The sequence below is a fragment of the Myxine glutinosa genome, chromosome 5 (genome assembly GCF_964187855.1).
Source record: "Myxine glutinosa chromosome 5, kmMyxGlut1.1, whole genome shotgun sequence".
In the NCBI taxonomy this organism is placed as follows: domain Eukaryota; kingdom Metazoa; phylum Chordata; class Myxini; order Myxiniformes; family Myxinidae; genus Myxine; species Myxine glutinosa.
In genome coordinates this window covers 179,455,793-179,476,104 of record NC_136265.1, presented here as the reverse complement: position 1 = coordinate 179,476,104, position 20,312 = coordinate 179,455,793, and the positions used below count along the sequence as shown (strand labels likewise).

At 46.5% G+C, this 20,312-nt stretch overlaps 1 protein-coding gene across 14 annotated transcripts in view; it reads left to right on the top strand.

Moving 5' to 3' along the window:
- Positions 1–20,312, top strand: part of LOC137426657 (uncharacterized) — a 114,911-nt gene that overhangs the window by 33,535 nt on the left and 61,064 nt on the right. For 10 of the 14 annotated variants that reach the window (XM_078779166.1, XM_078779165.1, XM_068115407.2 and 7 more), the window contains one exon: positions 6,902–7,020. The exons of the other annotated variants lie outside the window; for them this stretch is intronic. Coding sequence is in view for 5 of the 10 variants with exons in the window: in XM_078779165.1 (XP_078635291.1) it covers positions 6,995–7,020 (26 nt within the window). In the remaining 5 variants the exon portion in view is untranslated. The remainder of the gene's footprint in view (positions 1–6,901; positions 7,021–20,312) is intronic. 14 annotated transcript variants of the gene reach the window in all.

Below are 20,312 nucleotides of genomic sequence, written 5' to 3'. Positions count from 1 at the left end.
ATACATGTCATAAATATGACGTCATAGGTCATGTGACCTGGCGGCCATATTGGATTTTATGAAAACCTTAAAAATGGATCCCTGCCTTCTTTTTTCGATCGATTCATTTTGAACTTTGACCACTTATAGTACGCCATGTGATTGGATGCATATCCTAATTATGACGTCATAGGTCAGGTGACATGGCGGGATGGACCGGTATGGTCCCCAGATCATACCGCCCTTGGCGCCCGTCAAAAATCGAAAGAGTATGGCATGGGCAACATCTGCGCCAAATTTGATGCTTTTGGAAGAATTTGAACCAAAATATCCCTGAGGGCCCTGACTATCATGGCGAAGCCATATATTAGAAGTCACTTGGTGTCAATTTGAGTTGTATCAGCTCCAGTGCACTTTCGTTCTGCTTTGCTCCACCCTTGGGCTGATATTCAGGATTAAGATGGTACTGTAGCGACCCATGGGTCCCCCAAGCGAGACCAGCAGCAGAATCTCCTTGCTCCAGCCGGTGACGTCACCGGCGGACAACCTCGGCGCCGGGGTGGCTGGTCACGTGACCACCAAAGCGTGCCGCGCGTGCGGTTATAATCCTTTGCACCTGTCGGTCACGTGACCACCGAGCGAGGCGTGGCTTTCGGTTTCGGTTATGCTTTCTGGTTTTGGATATATATGCAGCCCGATAAACGGGCTTTTCAGAGTTCCCGAGTTGGTTTTTACAATAAACATCTTCTCGGACGAGTTTGTGTCTTGCCCGTCACTTCGTCCGTCTCAAGCAAGAGACCGGCTCTTCATTGGTGACCCCGAATTTACGACGCGCGATGGACACCGCAGTGTCCCTCAAACTGCCCACCTTCTGGGAAGCACATGCCGCCGTCTGGTTCGCGCAGGCGGACTCCCAGTTCGCCCTGCGTGGCATAACGGAGGACGCCACTCGATACCATTATGTGGTCGCCGCGCTTCGCTCCGCGACCGCCGCCCGCTGCCTGAGCTTCCTCCAGAACCCGCCCGCTGACGGCAAGTACGACGCCATCAAGGCACTTCTGCTGGGCGCTTTCGCCCTCTCCCCGGCTGAGCGCGCACGACACCTGCTCGACCTTCCTGAGCTCGGCGATACGCGCCCGTCCGAACGCATGGATTGCATGCTCCCGTTGCTTGGCGAGCACCCCTCGGATTTCCTGTTTCAGGAGCTCTTTCTTCGCCAGCTCCCGGCCCAGGTACGGGTCGCCCTGGCAGGTACGACCATCGTGAACCCCCGCGACCTCGCCAAGGAGGCCGACAAGATCGCTTCGGCAAGCCAGCTCGTCGGGGTGGCGGCCGGGAGCCTTCCCGCCCACCCGCCCGACGCCCGTGACGCAGTTTCCTTCCCGGAGGCCGCCGAGCCGGCGCGACTGGCAGCGGCGATGCCGCGTCGCCCGGGCCCGACGCGTCGACCGGAGCCCCCGCCGAACCCGGCCTGGTGTTATTTCCACGCCAGGTTCGGGCGGTAGGCCCGATCATGTCGGCCCCCGTGCACGTTCGGCAAGTCGGGAAACGGGCGAGCCGGCGTTCCCTACCAGCAATGAACGCCGGCCGTTCCGGAAACCTGCTGTTCATCACGGACCGAGCGTCGGGACGGCGCTTCCTCTGCGACACCGGCGCTCAGCTGAGCGTCATTCCCGCTTCGGCGGAGGACAGGCGGGCCGCCGTTTGCGGTCCCCCCTTGGTCGCGGCCAACGGCTCTGCCATCCGCACCTTCGGCCCACGCACCGTCGCCCTCCGCTTCGGCAGCCAGCTCTTTCACTGGGAGTTCGTGACGGCGGACGTCCCCATGGCTTTGCTCGGGGCCGATTTCCTGTGCGCCCACGGGCTGCTGGTCGACGTGAAACGCCGGCGTCTCGTCAACGCCGAAACTTTCAGCTCCCTGGCATGCGCCTTGAGCCGTGCCGCACCCACCGAGTTTTCCTGCGCCCTCCCATTGGTGGACGACTTCGCACGCCTCCTTGCGGAGTTCCCGGCCCTCACACGACCGACGTTTTCGGCCATCGCGGTGCGCCACGGCATCGAGCATCACATCCCCACTACGGGCCCGCCGGTGTACGCCCGGGCTCGCCGTCTCGACCCCGCCAAACTCGCCGTCGCCAAGGCCGGGTTCGCGGCGCTGGAGCGCCTCGGCATCGTGCGGCGCTCCGACAGCGCCTGGGCCTCGCCGCTGCACATCGTCCCGAAGCCGAAGCCGGGGGCGGATGGCGGCCATGCGGCGACTACCGCCGCCTCAACGACGCCACTACCCCCGACAGGTACTCCGTCCCGCACACCCAGGATTTTTCCGCCCAGTTGGCGGGGCGGACCATTTTTTCAAAAGTGGACCTGATTCGGGGGTACCACCAGGTGCCCATCCGCCCGGCCGACATCCCAAAGACGGCCGTGATTACACCTTTCGGCCTCTTTGAATTCCTCCGGATGCCCTTCGGCCTCAAAAACGCGGCGCAGGCGTTCCAGCGCCTGATGGACGGCGTGCTGCGCGACTTGCCGTTCCTCTATACCTACCTGGACGACATTCTCGTCGCCAGCACGTCCAGAGCCGAGCACCTCCTCCACCTCCGGACGCTGTTCGGCCGCCTCAGCGAGCACGGATTGATCGTCAACCCGGCCAAATGTCAATTCGGTGCGGCGACGATCGACATTTTGGGCCACCGCATCACCCGGACCGGCGCTGTGCCGCTGCCGGCCAAAGTCGAAGCCATTGCCGCTTTCCCGCGCCCCCGCTCCGTCAAGGCGCTGCAGGAGTTCCTCGGGATGGTGAACTTTTATCACCGCTTCGTGCCCCAAGCTGCGCAACTCATGCGGCCCTTGTACGCCGCCCTCCGCGGCCAGCCGGCGAAGCGCGACCTCGTCTGGTCCACGGACATGGACGCTGCTTTCACCAGCGCGAAACGGGCCCTCGCCAACGCCACGCTGCTGGCCCACCCGGTACCCCAGGCTCCCATCGCCCTCACCACAGACGCCTCCGACTACGCCGTGGGCGCGGTCCATGAACAATGGGTAAACGGGGCCTGGCAGCCGCTCGCATTCTTCAGCCGGCAACTCCTGCCCAACGAGTTAAAGTACAGCACCTTCGACCGTGAGCTCCTCAGGCTGTACCTGGCCGTCCGCCATTTTCGCCACCTCCTGGAGGGCCGCCCGTTCACGGCTTTTGTCGACCACAAGCCGTTGGTTTTCGCCATGGCCAAGGTCACGGAGCCGTGGTCGGCCCGCCAGCAGCGCCACCTCTCCGCCGTGTCGGAGTACACCACGGATATCCGGCACGTCGCCGGGAAGGACAACGCCGTGGCCGACTGCCTTTCTCGAGCCGGCGCCAACGCCGTCCACCTCGGCGTCGACTTCACCCTCATGGCAGCGGACCAGGCCACCGACGGCACGGTGCAGGCGCTCCGGGTGGCGGACACAGGCCTCCGCTTGGCTGACGTCCCCTTCGCGGACACAGTCCTGCTGTGCGACATCTCCCAAGGCCGACCTCGCCCCGTTGTGCCGGTCACCTGGAGGCGTCGCATTTTTGCTTCGCTCCACGGCCTCTCTCACCCGGGCCGGAAGGCGTCCCAGCGGCTGGTGGCGGTGCGTTTCGTCTGGCATGGGCTGCGACGGGACGTCCGCGACTGGGCCAACGCCTGCACACCCTGCCAGCGGGCCAAGGTCCACCGGCATACCCAGGCTCCGCTGGCTCCCTTCACCGTGCCGGAGCGACGGATCGACCACGTCCACGTGGACCTGGTGGGTCCCCTTCCCCCATCGCAGGGGTTCACCCACCTGCTTACCATGGTGGACAGGACCACCAGGTGGCCGGAGGCCGTGCCCCTCACCTCCACCACCACCGCTGATGTGGCCCAGGCGTTCATCGCCACCTGGGTCGTGCGTTTCGGCGCACCGGCGGACATCTCGTCGGACCGCGGCCCACAGTTCACGTCCGAACTATGGGGCGCGATCGCCCGCACGTTGGGCGTTACCCTACACCGCACCACGGCTTACCACCCCCAGGCCAACGTGTTCTGCGAGCGGTTCCACCGCTCCATGAAGGCCGCACTCATGGCCGGCCTCCAGGACGACGGCTGGGCCGACCGGCTCCCGTGGGTCCTTTTGGGCCTACGCACGGCCCCCAAGGAGGACCTCCAGGCGTCCACCGCCGAGCTGGTGTACGACCGGGCGAGTTCATGCCCGACGCCACCAGCCCCCGGTCCGCCGCGCGCCAGCGCACGGACTTCCAGGAAGCCACCCGACGTTTCGCCCCGGTGCCCACCTTCCGCCATGGCGACCCCCAATCCTACGTCCCCCCAGCACTCCGCTCGGCAGAGTACGTCTTCGTGCGCCACGACGCGCACGGGGGGCCGCTCCGACCACCATACGACGGACCCTTCCGGGTCCTACGACGGGACAACAAGTCCTTCATCGTCAGCATCGGCGGCTGGGCGGACCGGATTTCGCTGGACCGCCTCAAACCGGCCCACATGGACGCCGGCCAGCCGCCACGGCTGGCTCTCCCACCGCGGCGCGGCCGCCCCCTGTCCACTGCACCCCCCCCCCCCCCCGCCACCACACCAGACCCCCCCCCCCCCCCCCCCCCCCCGCGACTGGCCAGGGGTCGTTTCGGGCGGGTCATCCGGACCCCCCTCAGGTTGACCTTCCTGGATCAAGTCCATTCTGGGGGGGCGTGTGTAGCGACCCATGGGTCCCCCAAGCGAGACCAGCAGCAGAATCTCCTTGCTCCAGCCGGTGATGTCACCGGCAGACAACCTCGGCGCCCGGGTGGCTGGTCACGTGACCACCAAAGCGTGCCGTGCGTGCGGTTATAATCCTTTGCACCTGTCGGTCATGCGAGGCGTGGCTTTCGGTTTCGGTTATGCTTTCTGGTTTTGGATATATATGCAGCCCGATAAACGGGCTTTTCAGAGTTCCCGAGTTGGTTTTTACAATAAACATCTTCTCGGACGAGTTTGTGTCTTGCCCGTCACTTCGTCTGTCTCAAGCAAGAGCCCGGCTCTTCAGTACGAGACTTTCACGTGAATACTAATACCTATCATATTTTTTACCATTCTTGCATCAACAAAATCCCCGAAACTTCAGATGGGATTACATGATTCCATAATTCATTCCATTCACCCTCCATCCCTTGTGGCTCCTGTGCATTTATGGAAGTATCATTTATTGTCCCCCGTCTCTCAGCGGAGCGAAAGGGGGACTATGGCTTTCCCGTCCGTCCGTGCGTGCGTGCGGGCATGCGGGTGTGCGTGTGTGCGTAAGCGAAGGACCGCATTCGAATTTGGTGTGTGGGTGCAACCCACGTCAAAATCCAAGATGGCCGCCGCCATGTATGTCTGATGCCCTGTATGTCTGAACCTTGTAACCTGCATATCTTGAAAAATAAGCGAAGTACCAACTTCTAATTTGGTGTGTGGCTGGATCTAGGCATAAGGAAGAACGCCATTGAAAATTGGGTCGCCACGTCAAAATCCAAGATGGCCGCCGCCATGTATGTCTGAACCTTGTGAGATGAATATCTTGAAAAATAAGCGAAGTACCAACTTCTAATTTGGTGTGTGGGTGTATCTCGGCATAAGGACGAACGCTATTGAAAATTGGGTCGCCACGTCAAAATCCAAGATGGCCGCCGCCATGTATGTCTGAACCTTGTGAGATGAATATCTTGAAAAATAAGCGAAGTACCAACTTCTAATCTGGTGTGTTGGTGTATCTAGGCACAAGGAAGAACGCTATTGAAAATTGGGTCGCCACGTCAAAATCTAAGATGGCCACCGCCATGTATGTCTGAACCTTGTGAGATGAATATCTTGAAAAATAAGCGAAGTACCAACTTCTAATCTGGTGTATGGGTGTATCTTGCCATAAGGAAGAACAACATGCATTTTAAATGCGTGCGTGCGTGCGTGCCATAAGGAAGAACGCTATTGAAAATTGGGTCGCCACGTCAAAATCCAAGATGGCCGCCACCATATATATGTCTGAACCTTGTGAGCGTATTATCTCGAAAAATAAGCGAAGTACCAACTTCTGATCAGGTGTGTGGGTGTATCTAGGCACAAGGAAGAACGCTGGTTAAAATTGCGTCGCCACGTCAAAATCCAAGATGGCCACCGCCATGTATGTCTGAACCTTGTGAGATGAATATCTTGAAAAATAAGCGAAGTACCAACTTCTAATTTAGTGTGTGGGTGTATCTCGGCATAAGGAAGGACGCTATTGTAAATTGGGTCGCTACGTCAAAATCCAAGATGGCCGCCACCATATATATGTCTGAACCTTGTGAGCGTAATATCTTGAAAAATAAGCAAAGTACCAACTTCTAATCTGGTGTTTGGGTGTATCTAGGCACAAGGAAGAACGTTATTGAAAATTGGGTCGCCACGTCAAAATCCAAGATGGCCGCCGCCATGTATGTCTGAACCTTGTGAGTGGAATATCTTGAAAAATAAGCGAAGTACCAACTTCTAATCTGGTGTGTGGGTGTATCTAGGCATAAGGAAGAACGCTATTGAAAATTGGGTGGATTGAAAATTGAAATCAAAAGATTGAAAATCCAAGATGGCCGCCTCCATGTATGTCTGAACCTTGTGAGCGAAATATCATATCATAGCATGTTTTCTGTGTCTTCCACTTTGTCAACTCACATCACTTCACCGACGGGGGACCTAAGCGTAACGCTTGTTTCATTTAATTTGTGCATAATCCTTCTGATCATCTACTTGGCCAGCAGTTTAAAATTGGCTGGAATTGAAATGGGCTTACTCAGGTTGAGTTGTGTAGGCACAGTCACACACTGTTATTAGTTACCATAACTATGGAGGTTCAGTTTGACCTCTGGGGAAATGGTCGCTTGATGAGATGCATGTAAAATGTTGATATCCTATTTACACAGAACTGAAAATGGGCCTGGTCTGAGAGACGAGACGTCATGAACGAGTTTGATTGGAGCTATCGTGCTATCCTTCACTAACCCTTACCATGTCTCATGAGTAATGTGGCGGTGCTACAACGGTGAGGAATTTGTTTCTCGTTTTCTAATTAATAGTGACTAGCTGAAATCCGTGGAACATCCACGGAAGGGAGGATGTGGTGTATGGATAGAGTGTACCATTATGGATGGCATAGGGGATTTGCTTGTCCGAGTAAGAGTTAGGAAGAAAGATGAGAATGAAGAGTGCGTATATGAACAACGTATTTATTGCAATCTACTTTAATGACAACGCTACGATATACTTTTGAGGTTAGCGTACACCACGATCGCCGACACCAGCACAAATGCATGCTCAGGAGTGTCCACTCAGTGGACGGCTTGCTGTCGCCTTCGACTGTCCAATCAGCGGACGGCTTGCTTCACCTTCACCCAGCAGACGCCAATACGATGGCGTCGTAAGATGGCGTCGTATCGGATGCTTTTGGGCCCCAACGTCGGCTAATTCAGATTTTTCGAGTATGGCTGTACGTGATAAACAAAGAGCGCGGTTCGTAGATCGTAAATCCATTAGTGCCGTGGGCATAGGGTCACTGGGTGCGGCGTAAAAGGGATAACAAAGTCGAGTACTTACGCTATTATTATATAGATGATGGACGACCTCTTTGACCATGTTTCGTTTTTGTTTAATTGGATCTCCTCAATTACACCAGAATCCGTACGCTGCTCAGAAGCTTAAGTTTTAATGTAAACTTAGAATATAAGACCCGTCGCTTTGCTGACGGAAATACCAATCTTTGTTGCGATGGTGAATCTATATTTTTTTTAAATCCCTTTTTAAGGCCATTTTTTCCTGCTAGAGCAGGGGTTAGCCTTGCGGGCCACATGACAGTCATCATGGTTCCCTTTTTGAGGCCATGTTTTTATGGCCAGATGACCTCCCTGACGCCAACCCTTTATTCACCTCTTACGACATGCAGGGATACGGTGTACCTATTCTAAACTGGAGCACACACCAGCACATTCATCCCAGCAAGCTGGTACTAAATTTGCCGACCTCGGAAGGATGACAGGCTGAGTGAACCCCCCTGGCGTTAATTCAACGATCGACCGGGATTCGAACTCAGGATCCGAGGATCCCAAGCCAGCACCCTAACCACTAAGCCAGCACCAGGTGGGCTAATCTATGGGGGTAGAAAATAAATGGGTTCCTGGGAGATCCTGCTCTCCGTGCAGGGATAACCAACGTCACGTGTTGGCATTTGCAGTTTTGACACGCTTATCCATGTACCCATAATTTTTTTTAAAAATTTTTGGGATCACAAACACTCCCAGGAGTTACCCGAATCCACCGTTGTTGGATTTATTGAAATCCGTTAATCCATTGTCAAGTTATAACACGACAAACATACAGACAGACACGGTTCCTTTTATAATATAGATATTCTAAAGTTGTGCAGATCGTGCTTATAAAAACTGATAATGTTGCACGATCAGGGTTTGAAATAAGTGGTGGTCCGGGTGCCAAATGCCACCAAAAACTCTGTCGGTCCACCAAAACCTGGTCCTGGGTGGGCCGTGTGGCCACTTGTGTCAAGTTATTCGATATAGCTTCTTCGTCTATGTATTCGGTTGTTACTTATCATGATGCAATCTCAACCAACAACACTTGCTAAGGGGACTATGGATCATACAGTGAAGGTTGACGCGATTTAATTCATCCCCCTCATTAGGAGTTTCGAAGGTGGAGCAATGCAACTTATCTTTGTAAACGTGTACCGTGTAGTGCCGCTTCTGGTGTGGGCGGAGAGCGTATTATGAGTGAAGCTTTGGAACCCTCAACTGTCTCATGAATAAGAGTACTCCCTCCGTGTTATTTTCACACTCGCCTCGCCTGCGTTGCTTTAGACTCGACTGCAAAAGAGGAGGAATTCCCATGTTTTATTACCTTTTTCCACCTTGGGAAGGTGCATGATATGTAGCAGCTTGAGCGTTGTTCCACGTTATCGTGGCATGTTTCTCAGGCCACTTCAAATGACAAAAGTAATAACAAGAATAATGACTAGAAAGCATCTGAAAATGCATGCCCGTCCGCGTCTGTTTGAATTCAGATGTCTTTTTCTTCCATATGCTAAAAATAAGAAAAACAGTTTAAAAGAAATACAAAATTAAAATTGATGATTTTATGCAGCCTTGACCTTTGAGCTTTAGATCTAAAAGGAATGAGCTTCTAGTTTTTGATTGGTGAACCAATTCTGTGACCCAATGTGCAAATTATAAAAGTTTCAGGTCAATTGGATGAAAATTTACGATTTTATGCAGCCTTGACCTCTGACCTTTTGATCTAAAAGGAATGAGCTAGTTTTTGATTGGTGAACCAATTATGTGACCCAATGTGCAAATTATAAAAGTTTCAGGTCAATTGGATGAAAATTGACGATTTTATGCAGCCTTGACCTCTGACCTTTTGATCTAAAAGGAATGAGCTAGTTTTTGATTGGTGAACCAATTATGTGACCCAGTGTGCAAATTATCAAAGTTTCAGTTCAATTGGATGAAAATTGACGATTTTATGCAACCTTGACCTTTGAGCTTTAGATCTAAAAGGAATCAGCTTCTAGTTTTTGATTGGTGAACCAATTATGTGACCCAATGTGCAACTTATAAAAGTTTCAGGTCAATTGGATGAAAATTGACGATTTTATGCAGCCTTGACCTTTGACCTTTTGATCTACAAGGAATCAGCTTCTAGTTTTTGATTGGTGAACCAATTCTGTGACCCAATGTGCAAATTATAAAAGTTTCAGGTCAATTGGATGAAAATTGACGATTTTATGCAACCTTGACCTTTGACCTTTTGATCTACAAGGAATGAGCTAGTTTTTGATTGGTGAACCAATTCTGTGACCCAATGTGCAAATTATAAAAGTTTCAGGTCAATTGGATGAAAATTGACGATTTTATGCAACCTTGACCTTTGACCTTTTGATCTAAAAGGAATGAGCTGGTTTTTCATTGGTGAACCAATTCTGTGACCCAATGTGCAAATTATAAAAGTTTCAGGTCAATTGGATGAAAATTTACGATTTTATGCAGCCTTGACCTTTGAGCTTTAGATCTAAAAGGAATGAGCTTCTAGTTTTTGATTGGTGAACCAATTCTGTGACCCAATGTGCAAATTATAAAAGTTTCAGGTCAATTGGATGAAAATGGATGATTTTATGCAGCCTTGACCTCTGACCTTTTGATCTAAAAGGAATCAGCTTCTAGTTTTTGATTGGTGAACCAATTCTGTGACCCAATGTGCAAATTATAAAAGTTTCAGGTCAATTGGATGAAAATTGACGATTTTATGCAGCCTTGACCTCTGACCTTTTGATCGAAAAGGAATGAGCTAGTTTTTGATTGGTGAACCAATTATGTGACCCAATGTGCAAATTATAAAAGTTTCAGGTCAATTGGATGAAAATTGATGATTTTATGCAGCCTTGACCTTTGACCTTTTGATCTACAAGGAATCAGCTTCTAGTTTTTGATTGGTGAACCAATTCTGTGACCCAATGTGCAAATTATAAAAGTTTCAGGTCAATTGGATGAAAATTGACGATTTTATGCAACCTTGACCTTTGACCTTTTGATCTAAAAGGAATGAGCTAGTTTTTGATTGGTGAACCAATTCTGTGACCCAATGTGCAAATTATAAAAGTTTCAGGTCAATTGGATGAAAATTGACGATTTTATGCAGCCTTGACCTTTGAGCTTTTGATCTACAAGGAATGAGCTAGTTTTTGATTGGTGAACCAATTCTGTGACCCAATGTGCAAATTATAAAAGTTTCAGGTCAATTGGATGAAAATTGATGATTTTATGCAGCCTTGACCTCTGACCTTTTGATCTAAAAGGAATCAACTTCTAGTTTTTGATTGGTGAACCAATTCTGTGACCCAATGTGCAAATTATAAAAGTTTCAGGTCAATTAGATGAAAATTGATGATTTTATGCAACCTTGACCTCTGACATTTTGATCTAAAAGGAATCAGCTTCTAGTTTTTGATTGGTGAACCAATTCTGTGACCCAATGTGCAAATTATAAAAGTTTCAGGTCAATTGGATGAAAATTGACGATTTTATGCAACCTTGACCTTTGAGCTTTATATCTAAAAGGAATCAGCTTCTAGTTTTTGATTGGTGAACCAATTCTGTGACCCAATGTGCAAATTATAAAAGTTTCAGGTCAATTGGATGAAAATTGACGATTTTATGCAACCTTGACCTTTGACCTTTTGATCTAAAAGGAATGAGCTAGTTTTTGATTGGTGAACCAATTCTGTGACCCAATGTGCAAATTATAAAAGTTTCAGGTCAATTGGATGAAAATTGATGATTTTATGCAACCTTGACCTTTGAGCTTTAGATCTAAAAAGAATCAGCTTCTAGTTTTTGATTGGTGAACCAATTCTGTGACCCAGTGTGCAAATTATGAAAGTTTCAGGTCAATTGGATGAAAATTGATGATTTTATGCAACCTTGACCTTTGAGCTTTAGATCTAAAAGGAATGAGCTTCTAGTTTTTGATTGGTGAACCAATTCTGTGACCCAGTGTGCAAATTATAAAAGTTTCAGGTCAATTGGATGAAAATTGATAATTTTATGCAACCTTGACCTTTGAGCTTTAGATCTAAAAGGAATGAGCTTCTAGTTTTTGATTGGTGAACCAATTCTGTGACCCAATGTGCAAATTATAAAAGTTTCAGGTCAATTGGATGAAAATTGATGATTTTATGCAGCCTTGACCTCTGACCTTTTGATCTAAAAGGAATCAACTTCTAGTTTTTGATTGGTGAACCAATTCTGTGACCCAATGTGCAAATTATAAAAGTTTCAGGTCAATTAGATGAAAATTGATGATTTTATGCAACCTTGACCTCTGACATTTTGATCTAAAAGGAATCAGCTTCTAGTTTTTGATTGGTGAACCAATTCTGTGACCCAATGTGCAAATTATAAAAGTTTCAGGTCAATTGGATGAAAATTGACGATTTTATGCAACCTTGACCTTTGAGCTTTATATCTAAAAGGAATCAGCTTCTAGTTTTTGATTGGTGAACCAATTCTGTGACCCAGTGTGCAAATTATAAAAGTTTCAGGTCAATTGGATGAAAATTGATGATTTTATGCAACCTTGACCTTTGACCTTTTGATCTTCAAGGAATGAGCTAGTTTTTGATTGGTGAACCAATTCTGTGACCCAATGTGCAAATTATAAAAGTTTCAGGTCAATTGGATGAAAATGGATGATTTTATGCAGCCTTGACCTCTGACCTTTTGATCTAAAAGGAATCAGCTTCTAGTTTTTGATTGGTGAACCAATTCTGTGACCCAATGTGCAAATTATAAAAGTTTCAGGTCAATTGGATGAAAATTGACGATTTTATGCAGCCTTGACCTCTGACCTTTTGATCGAAAAGGAATGAGCTAGTTTTTGATTGGTGAACCAATTATTTGACCCAATGTGCAAATTATAAAAGTTTCAGGTCAATTGGATGAAAATTGATGATTTTATGCAGCCTTGACCTTTGACCTTTTGATCTACAAGGAATCAGCTTCTAGTTTTTGATTGGTGAACCAATTCTGTGACCCAATGTGCAAATTATAAAAGTTTCAGGTCAATTGGATGAAAATTGACGATTTTATGCAACCTTGACCTTTGACCTTTTGATCTAAAAGGAATGAGCTAGTTTTTGATTGGTGAACCAATTCTGTGACCCAATGTGCAAATTATAAAAGTTTCAGGTCAATTGGATGAAAATTGACGATTTTATGCAGCCTTGACCTTTGAGCTTTTGATCTACAAGGAATGAGCTAGTTTTTGATTGGTGAACCAATTCTGTGACCCAATGTGCAAATTATAAAAGTTTCAGGTCAATTGGATGAAAATTGATGATTTTATGCAACCTTGACCTTTGAGCTTTAGATCTAAAAGGAATCAGCTTCTAGTTTTTGATTGGTGAACCAATTCTGTGACCCAGTGTGCAAATTATTAAAGTTTCAGGTCAATTGGATGAAAATGGATTTTATGCAACCTTGACCTTTGAGCTTTAGATCTAAAAGGAATGAGCTTCTAGTTTTTGATTGGTGAACCAATTCTGTGACCCAATGTGCAAATTATAAAAGTTTCAGGTCAATTGGATGAAAATTGACGATTTTATGCAGCCTTGACCTCTGACCTTTTGATCTAAAAGGAATCAACTTCTAGTTTTTGATTGGTGAACCAATTCTGTGACCCAATGTGCAAAATATAAAAGTTTCAGGTCAATTAGATGAAAATTGACGATTTTATGCAACCTTGACCTCTGACATTTTGATCTAAAAGGAATCAGCTTCTAGTTTTTGATTGGTGAACCAATTCTGTGACCCAATGTGCAAATTATAAAAGTTTCAGGTCAATTGGATGAAAATTGACGATTTTATGCAACCTTGACCTTTGAGCTTTATATCTAAAAGGAATCAGCTTCTAGTTTTTGATTGGTGAACCAATTCTGTGACCCAGTGTGCAAATTATAAAAGTTTCAGGTCAATTGGATGAAAATTGATGATTTTATGCAACCTTGACCTTTGACCTTTTGATCTTCAAGGAATCAGCTAGTTTTTGATTGGTGAACCAATTCTGTGACCCAATGTGCAAATTATAAAAGTTTCAGGTCAATTGGATGAAAATTGATGATTTTATGCAACCTTGACCTTTGACCTTTTGATCTAAAAGGAATCAGCTTCTAGTTTTTGATTGGTGAACCAATTATGTGACCCAATGTGCAAATTATAAAAGTTTCAGGTCAATTGGATGAAAATTGATGATTTTATGCAGACTTGACCTCTGACCTTTTGATCTAAAAGGAATCAACTTCTAGTTTTTGATTGGTGAACCAATTCTGTGACCCAATGTGCAAATTATAAAAGTTTCAGGTCAATTGGATGAAAATTGATGATTTTATGCAACCTTGACCTTTGACCTTTTGATCTAAAAGGAATGAGCTAGTTTTTGATTGGTGAACCAATTCTGTGACCCAATGTGCAAATTATAAAAGTTTCAGGTCAATTGGATGAAAATTGACGATTTTATGCAGCCTTGACCTCTGACCTTTTGATCTAAAAGGAATGAGCTTCTAGTTTTTGATTGGTGAACCAATTCTGTGACCCAATGTGCAAATTATAAAAGTTTCAGGTCAATTGGATGAAAATTGACGATTTTATGCAACCTTGACCTTTGACCTTTTGATCTAAAAGGAATGAGCTAGTTTTTGATTGGTGAACCAATTCTGTGACCCAATGTGCAAATTATAAAAGTTTCAGGTCAATTGGATGAAAATTGACGATTTTATGCAGCCTTGACCTTTGAGCTTTAGATCTAAAAGGAATGAGCTTCTAGTTTTTGATTGGTGAACCAATTCTGTGACCCAATGTGCAAATTATAAAAGTTTCAGGTCAATTGGATGAAAATTGACGATTTTATGCAGCCTTGACCTTTGAGCTTTAGATCTAAAAGGAATCAGCTTCTAGTTTTTGATTGGTGAACCAATTATGTGACCCAGTGTGCAAATTATAAAAGTTTCAGGTCAATTGGATGAAAATTGATGATTTTATGCAACCTTGACCTTTGACCTTTTGATCTAAAAGGAATCAGCTTCTAGTTTTTGATTGGTGAACCAATTATGTGACCCAATGTGCAAATTATAAAAGTTTCAGTTCAATTGGATGAAAATTGACGATTTTATGCAACCTTGACCTTTGACCTTTTGATCTAAAAACACAATGACTCCTACCTTTTGATTTGTGAACTAATGCAATGATCCGATATGCAAGTTCTTTACATTTCAGGTCAATCTGTTGAAAATTGGTGACTGTATGCAATCTTGACCTTTGACCTTTTGATCTAAAAATAATAATCATATTCTAGCTTTTGATTCTTCTTTTGATTTGAAGTTTTATTTGTTTCATTTCCTGTTAAGTTTTGCTGATGAAAAGATGCCAGCAGTAATGTTAGAGTTGACCTCGAAAATGAGATCGCTTGGGTTGTTGGGTATACTCGTGTTAGTTTTTGGAAGTTAGTTTTCCAGGAATCCAAGCGTGTTAGTCTTTATCCAAGTCGACCTTGGATAAAAACGGCTTTAGATTTCTTTCCAGAAAGATGTTTCACGAGATTCCAGTCGTTACGGTGTGTGATAGTTGATTCCCCTTTATCAAAGCCCCCCAGTATATTGTGAAACCGCTTTTCCTGGGGTTCATCATATGTATCATGCTGTGCAGTGTGCAGCTTGTGTTGTACATACAGTCTCAGCTTGTGTTGTACATACAGTCTCAGCTTGTGTTGTACATACAGTCGCAGCTTGTGTTGTACATACAGTCGCAGCTTGTGTTGAAGATACAGTCGCAGCTTGTGTTGTAGATACAGTCTCAGCTTGTGTTGTACATACAGTCTCAGCTTGTGTTGTACATACAGTCTCAGCTTGTGTTGTACATACAGTCGCAGCTTGTGTTGTAGATACAGTCGCAGCTTGTGTTGTAGGTACAGTCTCGGCTTGTGTTGTAGGTGCAGTCTCAGCTTGTGTTGTACATACAGTCTCAGCTTGTGTTGTACATACAGTCTCAGCTTGTGTTGTACATACAGTCTCAGCTTGTGTTGTACATACAGTCTCAGCTTGTGTTGTACATACAGTCGCAGCTTGTGTTGTTCGTGGTCTCAGCTTGTGTTGAACATAGTCTCAGCTTGTGTTGTACATACAGACGCAGCTTGTATTGTAGGTACAGTCTCAGCTTGTGTTGTAGGTACAGTCTCAGCTTGTGATGTACATACAGTCTCAGCTTGTGTTGTACATACAGTCGCAGCTTGTGTTGTTCGTGCAGTCTCAGCTTGTGTTGATCATACAGTCTCAGCTTGTGTTGTACATACAGTCGCAGCTTGTGTTGTAGATACAGTCGCGGCTTGTATTGTAGGTACAGTCTCAGCTTGTGTTGTAGATACAGTCGCAGCTTGTGTTGTTCGTGCAGTCTCAGCTTGTGTTGAACATACAGTCTCAGCTTGTGTTGTACATACAGTCTCAACTTGTCTTGTACATACAGTCTCAGCTTGTGTTGTAGATACAGTCTCAGCTTGTGTTGGAGATACAGTCTCAGCTTGTGTTGTAGGTACAGTCTCAGCTTGTGTTGAACATACAGTCTCAGCTTGTGTTGTACGTACAGTCTCAGCTTGTGTTGTAGGTACAGTCTCATCTTGTGTTGCACATAAAGTCTCAGCTTGTGTTGCAGGTACAGTCTCAGCTTGTGTTGAACATACAGTCTCATCTTGTGTTGCACATAAAGTCTCAGCTTGTGTTGTAGGTAGAGTCTCAGCTTGTGTTGAACATACAGTCTCAGCTTGTGTTGTAGGTACAGTCTCAGCTTGTGTTGTAGGTACAGTCTCAGCTTGTGTTGTAGGTACAGTCTCAGCTTGTGTTGTAGATACAGTCTCATCTTGTGTTGTAGATACAGTCTCAGCTTGTGTTGTAGATACAGTCTCAGCTTGTGTTGTAGATACAGTGTCAGCTTGTGTTGTACATACAGTCTCAGCTTGTGTTGTACATACATTCTCAGCTTGTGTTGTAGATACAGTCTCAGCTTGTATTGTAGTTACAGTCTCAGCTTGTGTTGTACGTGCAGTCTCAGCTTGTGTTGTAGATACAGTCTCAGCTTGTGTTGTAGGTACAGTCTCAGCTTGTGTTGAAGGTACATTCTCAGCTTGTGTTGTGGATACAGTCTCAGCTTGTGTTGTAGATACAGTCTCAACTGGTATTGTAGGTGCAGTCTCAGCTTGCGTTGTAGGTACAGTCTCAGCTTGTGTTGTACATGCAGTCTCAGCTTGTGTTGTCGGTACAGTCTCAGCTTGTGTTGTGCACACAGTCTCAGCTTGTGTTGTGCATACAGTCTCTGCTTGTGTTGTACATACAGTCTCAGCTTGTGTTGTAGGTACAGTCTCAGCTTGTGTTGTACATACAGTCTCAGCTTGTGTTGTACGTGCAGTCTCAGCTTGTGTTGTAGGTACAGTCTCAGCTTGTGTTGTAGGTACACTCTCAGCTTGTGAAAGTGGTACAGTCTCAGCTTGTGTTGTACATACAGTCTCAGCTTGTGTTGTACGTGCAGTCTCAGCTTGTGTTGTACGTACAGTCTCAGCTTGTGTTGTACATACAGTCTCAGCTTGTGTTGTACGTGCAGTCTCAGCTTGTGTTGTAGGTACAGTCTCAGCTTGTGTTGTAGGTACACTCTCAGCTTGTGAAAGTGGTACAGTCTCAGCTTGTGTTGTACATACAGTCTCAGCTTGTGTTGTACGTACAGTCTCAGCTTGTGTTGTACATACAGTCTCAGCTTGTGTTGTACGTGCATTCTCAGCTTGTGTTGTACGTGCAGTCTCAGCTGGTGTTGTACGTACAGTCTCAGCTTGTGTTGTACGTACAGTCTCAGCTTGTTTTGTAGGTACAGTCTCAGCTTGTGTTGTAGATACAGTCTGAGCTTGTGTTGTAGATACAGTGTTGCAGCTTGTGTTGTAGGTACAGTCTCAGCTTGTGTTGGAGACACAGTGTCGCAGCTTGTGTTGTAGGTACAGTCTCAGCTTGTGTTGTCGGTACAGTCTCAGCTTGTGTTGTAGGTACAGTCTTAGCTTGTGTTGTAGGTACAGTCTCAGCTTGTGTTGTAGGTACAGTCTCAGCTTGTGTTGTAGGTACAGTCTCAGCTTGTGTTGTACATACAGTCTCAGCTTGTGTTGTACATACAGTCTCAGCTTGTGTTGTAGATACAGTCTCAGCTTGTGTTGGAGACACAGTGTCGCAGCTTGTGTTGTAGGTACAGTCTCAGCTTGTGTTGTAGGTACAGTCTCAGCTTGTGTTGTACATACAGCCTCAGCTTGCGTTGTAGGTACAGTCTCAGCTTGCATTGTACATACAGTCTCAGCTTGTGCTGTACGTACAGTCTCAGCTTGTGTTGTAGATACAGTCTCAGCTTGTGTTGTAGGTACAGTCTCAGCTTGTGTTGTACATTCAGTCTCAGCTTGTGTTGTCGGTACAGTCTCAGCTTGTGTTGTACATACAGTCTCAGCATGTGTTGGACATACAGTCTCAGCCTGTGTTGTACATACAGTCTCAGCCTGTGTTGTACATACAGTCTCAGCTTGTGTTGGACATGCAGTCTCAGCTTGTGTTGTAGGTACAGTCTCAGCTTGTGTTGTCGGTACAGTCTCAGCTTGTGTTGTAGGTACAGTCTTAGCTTGTGTTGTAGGTACAGTCTCAGCTTGTGTTGTAGGTACAGTCTCAGCTTGTGTTGTAGGTACAGTCTCAGCTTGTGTTGTACATACAGTCTCAGCTTGTGTTGTACATACAGTCTCAGCTTGTGTTGTAGATACAGTCTCAGCTTGTGTTGGAGACACAGTGTCGCAGCTTGTGTTGTAGGTACAGTCTCAGCTTGTGTTGTAGGTACAGTCTCAGCTTGTGTTGTACATACAGCCTCAGCTTGCGTTGTAGGTACAGTCTCAGCTTGCATTGTACATACAGTCTCAGCTTGTGCTGTACGTACAGTCTCAGCTTGTGTTGTAGATACAGTCTCAGCTTGTGTTGTAGGTACAGTCTCAGCTTGTGTTGTACATTCAGTCTCAGCTTGTGTTGTCGGTACAGTCTCAGCTTGTGTTGTACATACAGTCTCAGCATGTGTTGTACATACAGTCTCAGCCTGTGTTGTACATACAGTCTCAGCCTGTGTTGTACATACAGTCTCAGCTTGTGTTGGACATACAGTCTCAGCTTGTGTTGTCGGTACATTCTCAGCTTGTGTTGTAGATGCAGTCTCAGCTTGTGTTGTAGATACAGTGTCGCAGCTTGTGTTGTAGATACAGTCTCAGCTTGTGTTGTAGATACAGTGTCGCAGCTTGTGTTGTAGGTACAGTCTCAGCTTGTGTTGTAGGTACAGTCTCAGCTTGTGTTGTACATACAGTCTCAGCTTGTGTTGTAGATACAGTCTCAGCTTGTGTTGTAGATACAGTCTCAGCTTGTGTTGTACATACAGTCTCAGCTTGTGTTGTACGTGCAGTCTCAGCTTGTGTTGTACGTACAGTCCCAGCATGTGTTGTAGATACAGTCTCAGCATGTGTTGTACATACAGTCTAAGCATGTGTTGTACATACAGTCTCAGCTTGTGTTGGAGGTACAGTCTCAGCTTGTGTTGTGGATACAGTCTCAGCTTGTGTTGTAGATACAGTGTCGCAGCTTGTGTTGCAGATACAGTCTCACCATGTGTTGTACATACAGTCTCAGCTTGTGTTGTCGGTACATTCTCAGCTTGTGTTGTAGATGCAGTCTCAGCTTGTGTTGTAGATACAGTGTCGCAGCTTGTGTTGTAGATACAGTCTCAGCTTGTGTTGTTGATACAGTCGCAGCTTGTGTTGTAGATACAGTGTCGCAGCTTGTGTTGTAGATACAGTCTCAGCTTGTGTTGTAGGTACAGTCTCAGCTTGTGTTGTAGGTACAGTCTCAGCTTGTGTTGTACATACAGTCTCAGCTTGTGTTGTAGATACAGTCTCAGCTTGTGTTGTAGATACAATCTCAGCTTGTGTTGTACATACAGTCTCAGCTTGTGTTGTACGTGCAGTCTCAGCTTGTGTTGTACGTACAGTCCCAGCATGTGTTGTAGATACAGTCTCAGCATGTGTTGTACATACAGTCTAAGCATGTGTTGTACATACAGTCTCAGCTTGTGTTGGAGGTACAGTCTCAGCTTGTGTTGTAGATGCAGTCTCAGCTTGTGTTGTAGATACAGTGTCGCAGCTTGTGTTGTAGATACAGTCTCAGCTTGTGTTGTTGATACAGTCGCAGCTTGTGTTGTAGGTACAGTCTCAGCTTGTGTTGTACATACAGTATCAACGTGTGTTGTACATACAGTCGCAGCTTGTGTTGTAGGTACAGTCTCGGCTTGTGTTGAAGGTGCAGTCTCAGCTTGTGTTGTAGATACAGTCTCAGCTTGTGTTGTACATACAGTCTCAGCTTGTGTTGTACATACAGTCTCAGCTTGTGTTGTACATACAGTCTCAGCTTGTGTTGTCCATACAGTCTCAGCTTGTGTTGTACATACAGTCTCAGCTTGTATTGTAGGTGCAGTCTCAGCTTGTGTTGTAGGTACAGTCTCAGCTTGTGTTGTACATGCAGTCTCAGCTTGTGTTGTAGGTACAGTCTCAGCTTGTGCTGTGCATACAGTCTCAGCTTGTGTTGTGCATACAGTCTCAGCTTGTGTTGTACATAGTCTCAGCTTGTGTTGTAGGTACAGTCTCACCTTGTGTTGTACATACAGTCTCAGCTTGTGTTGT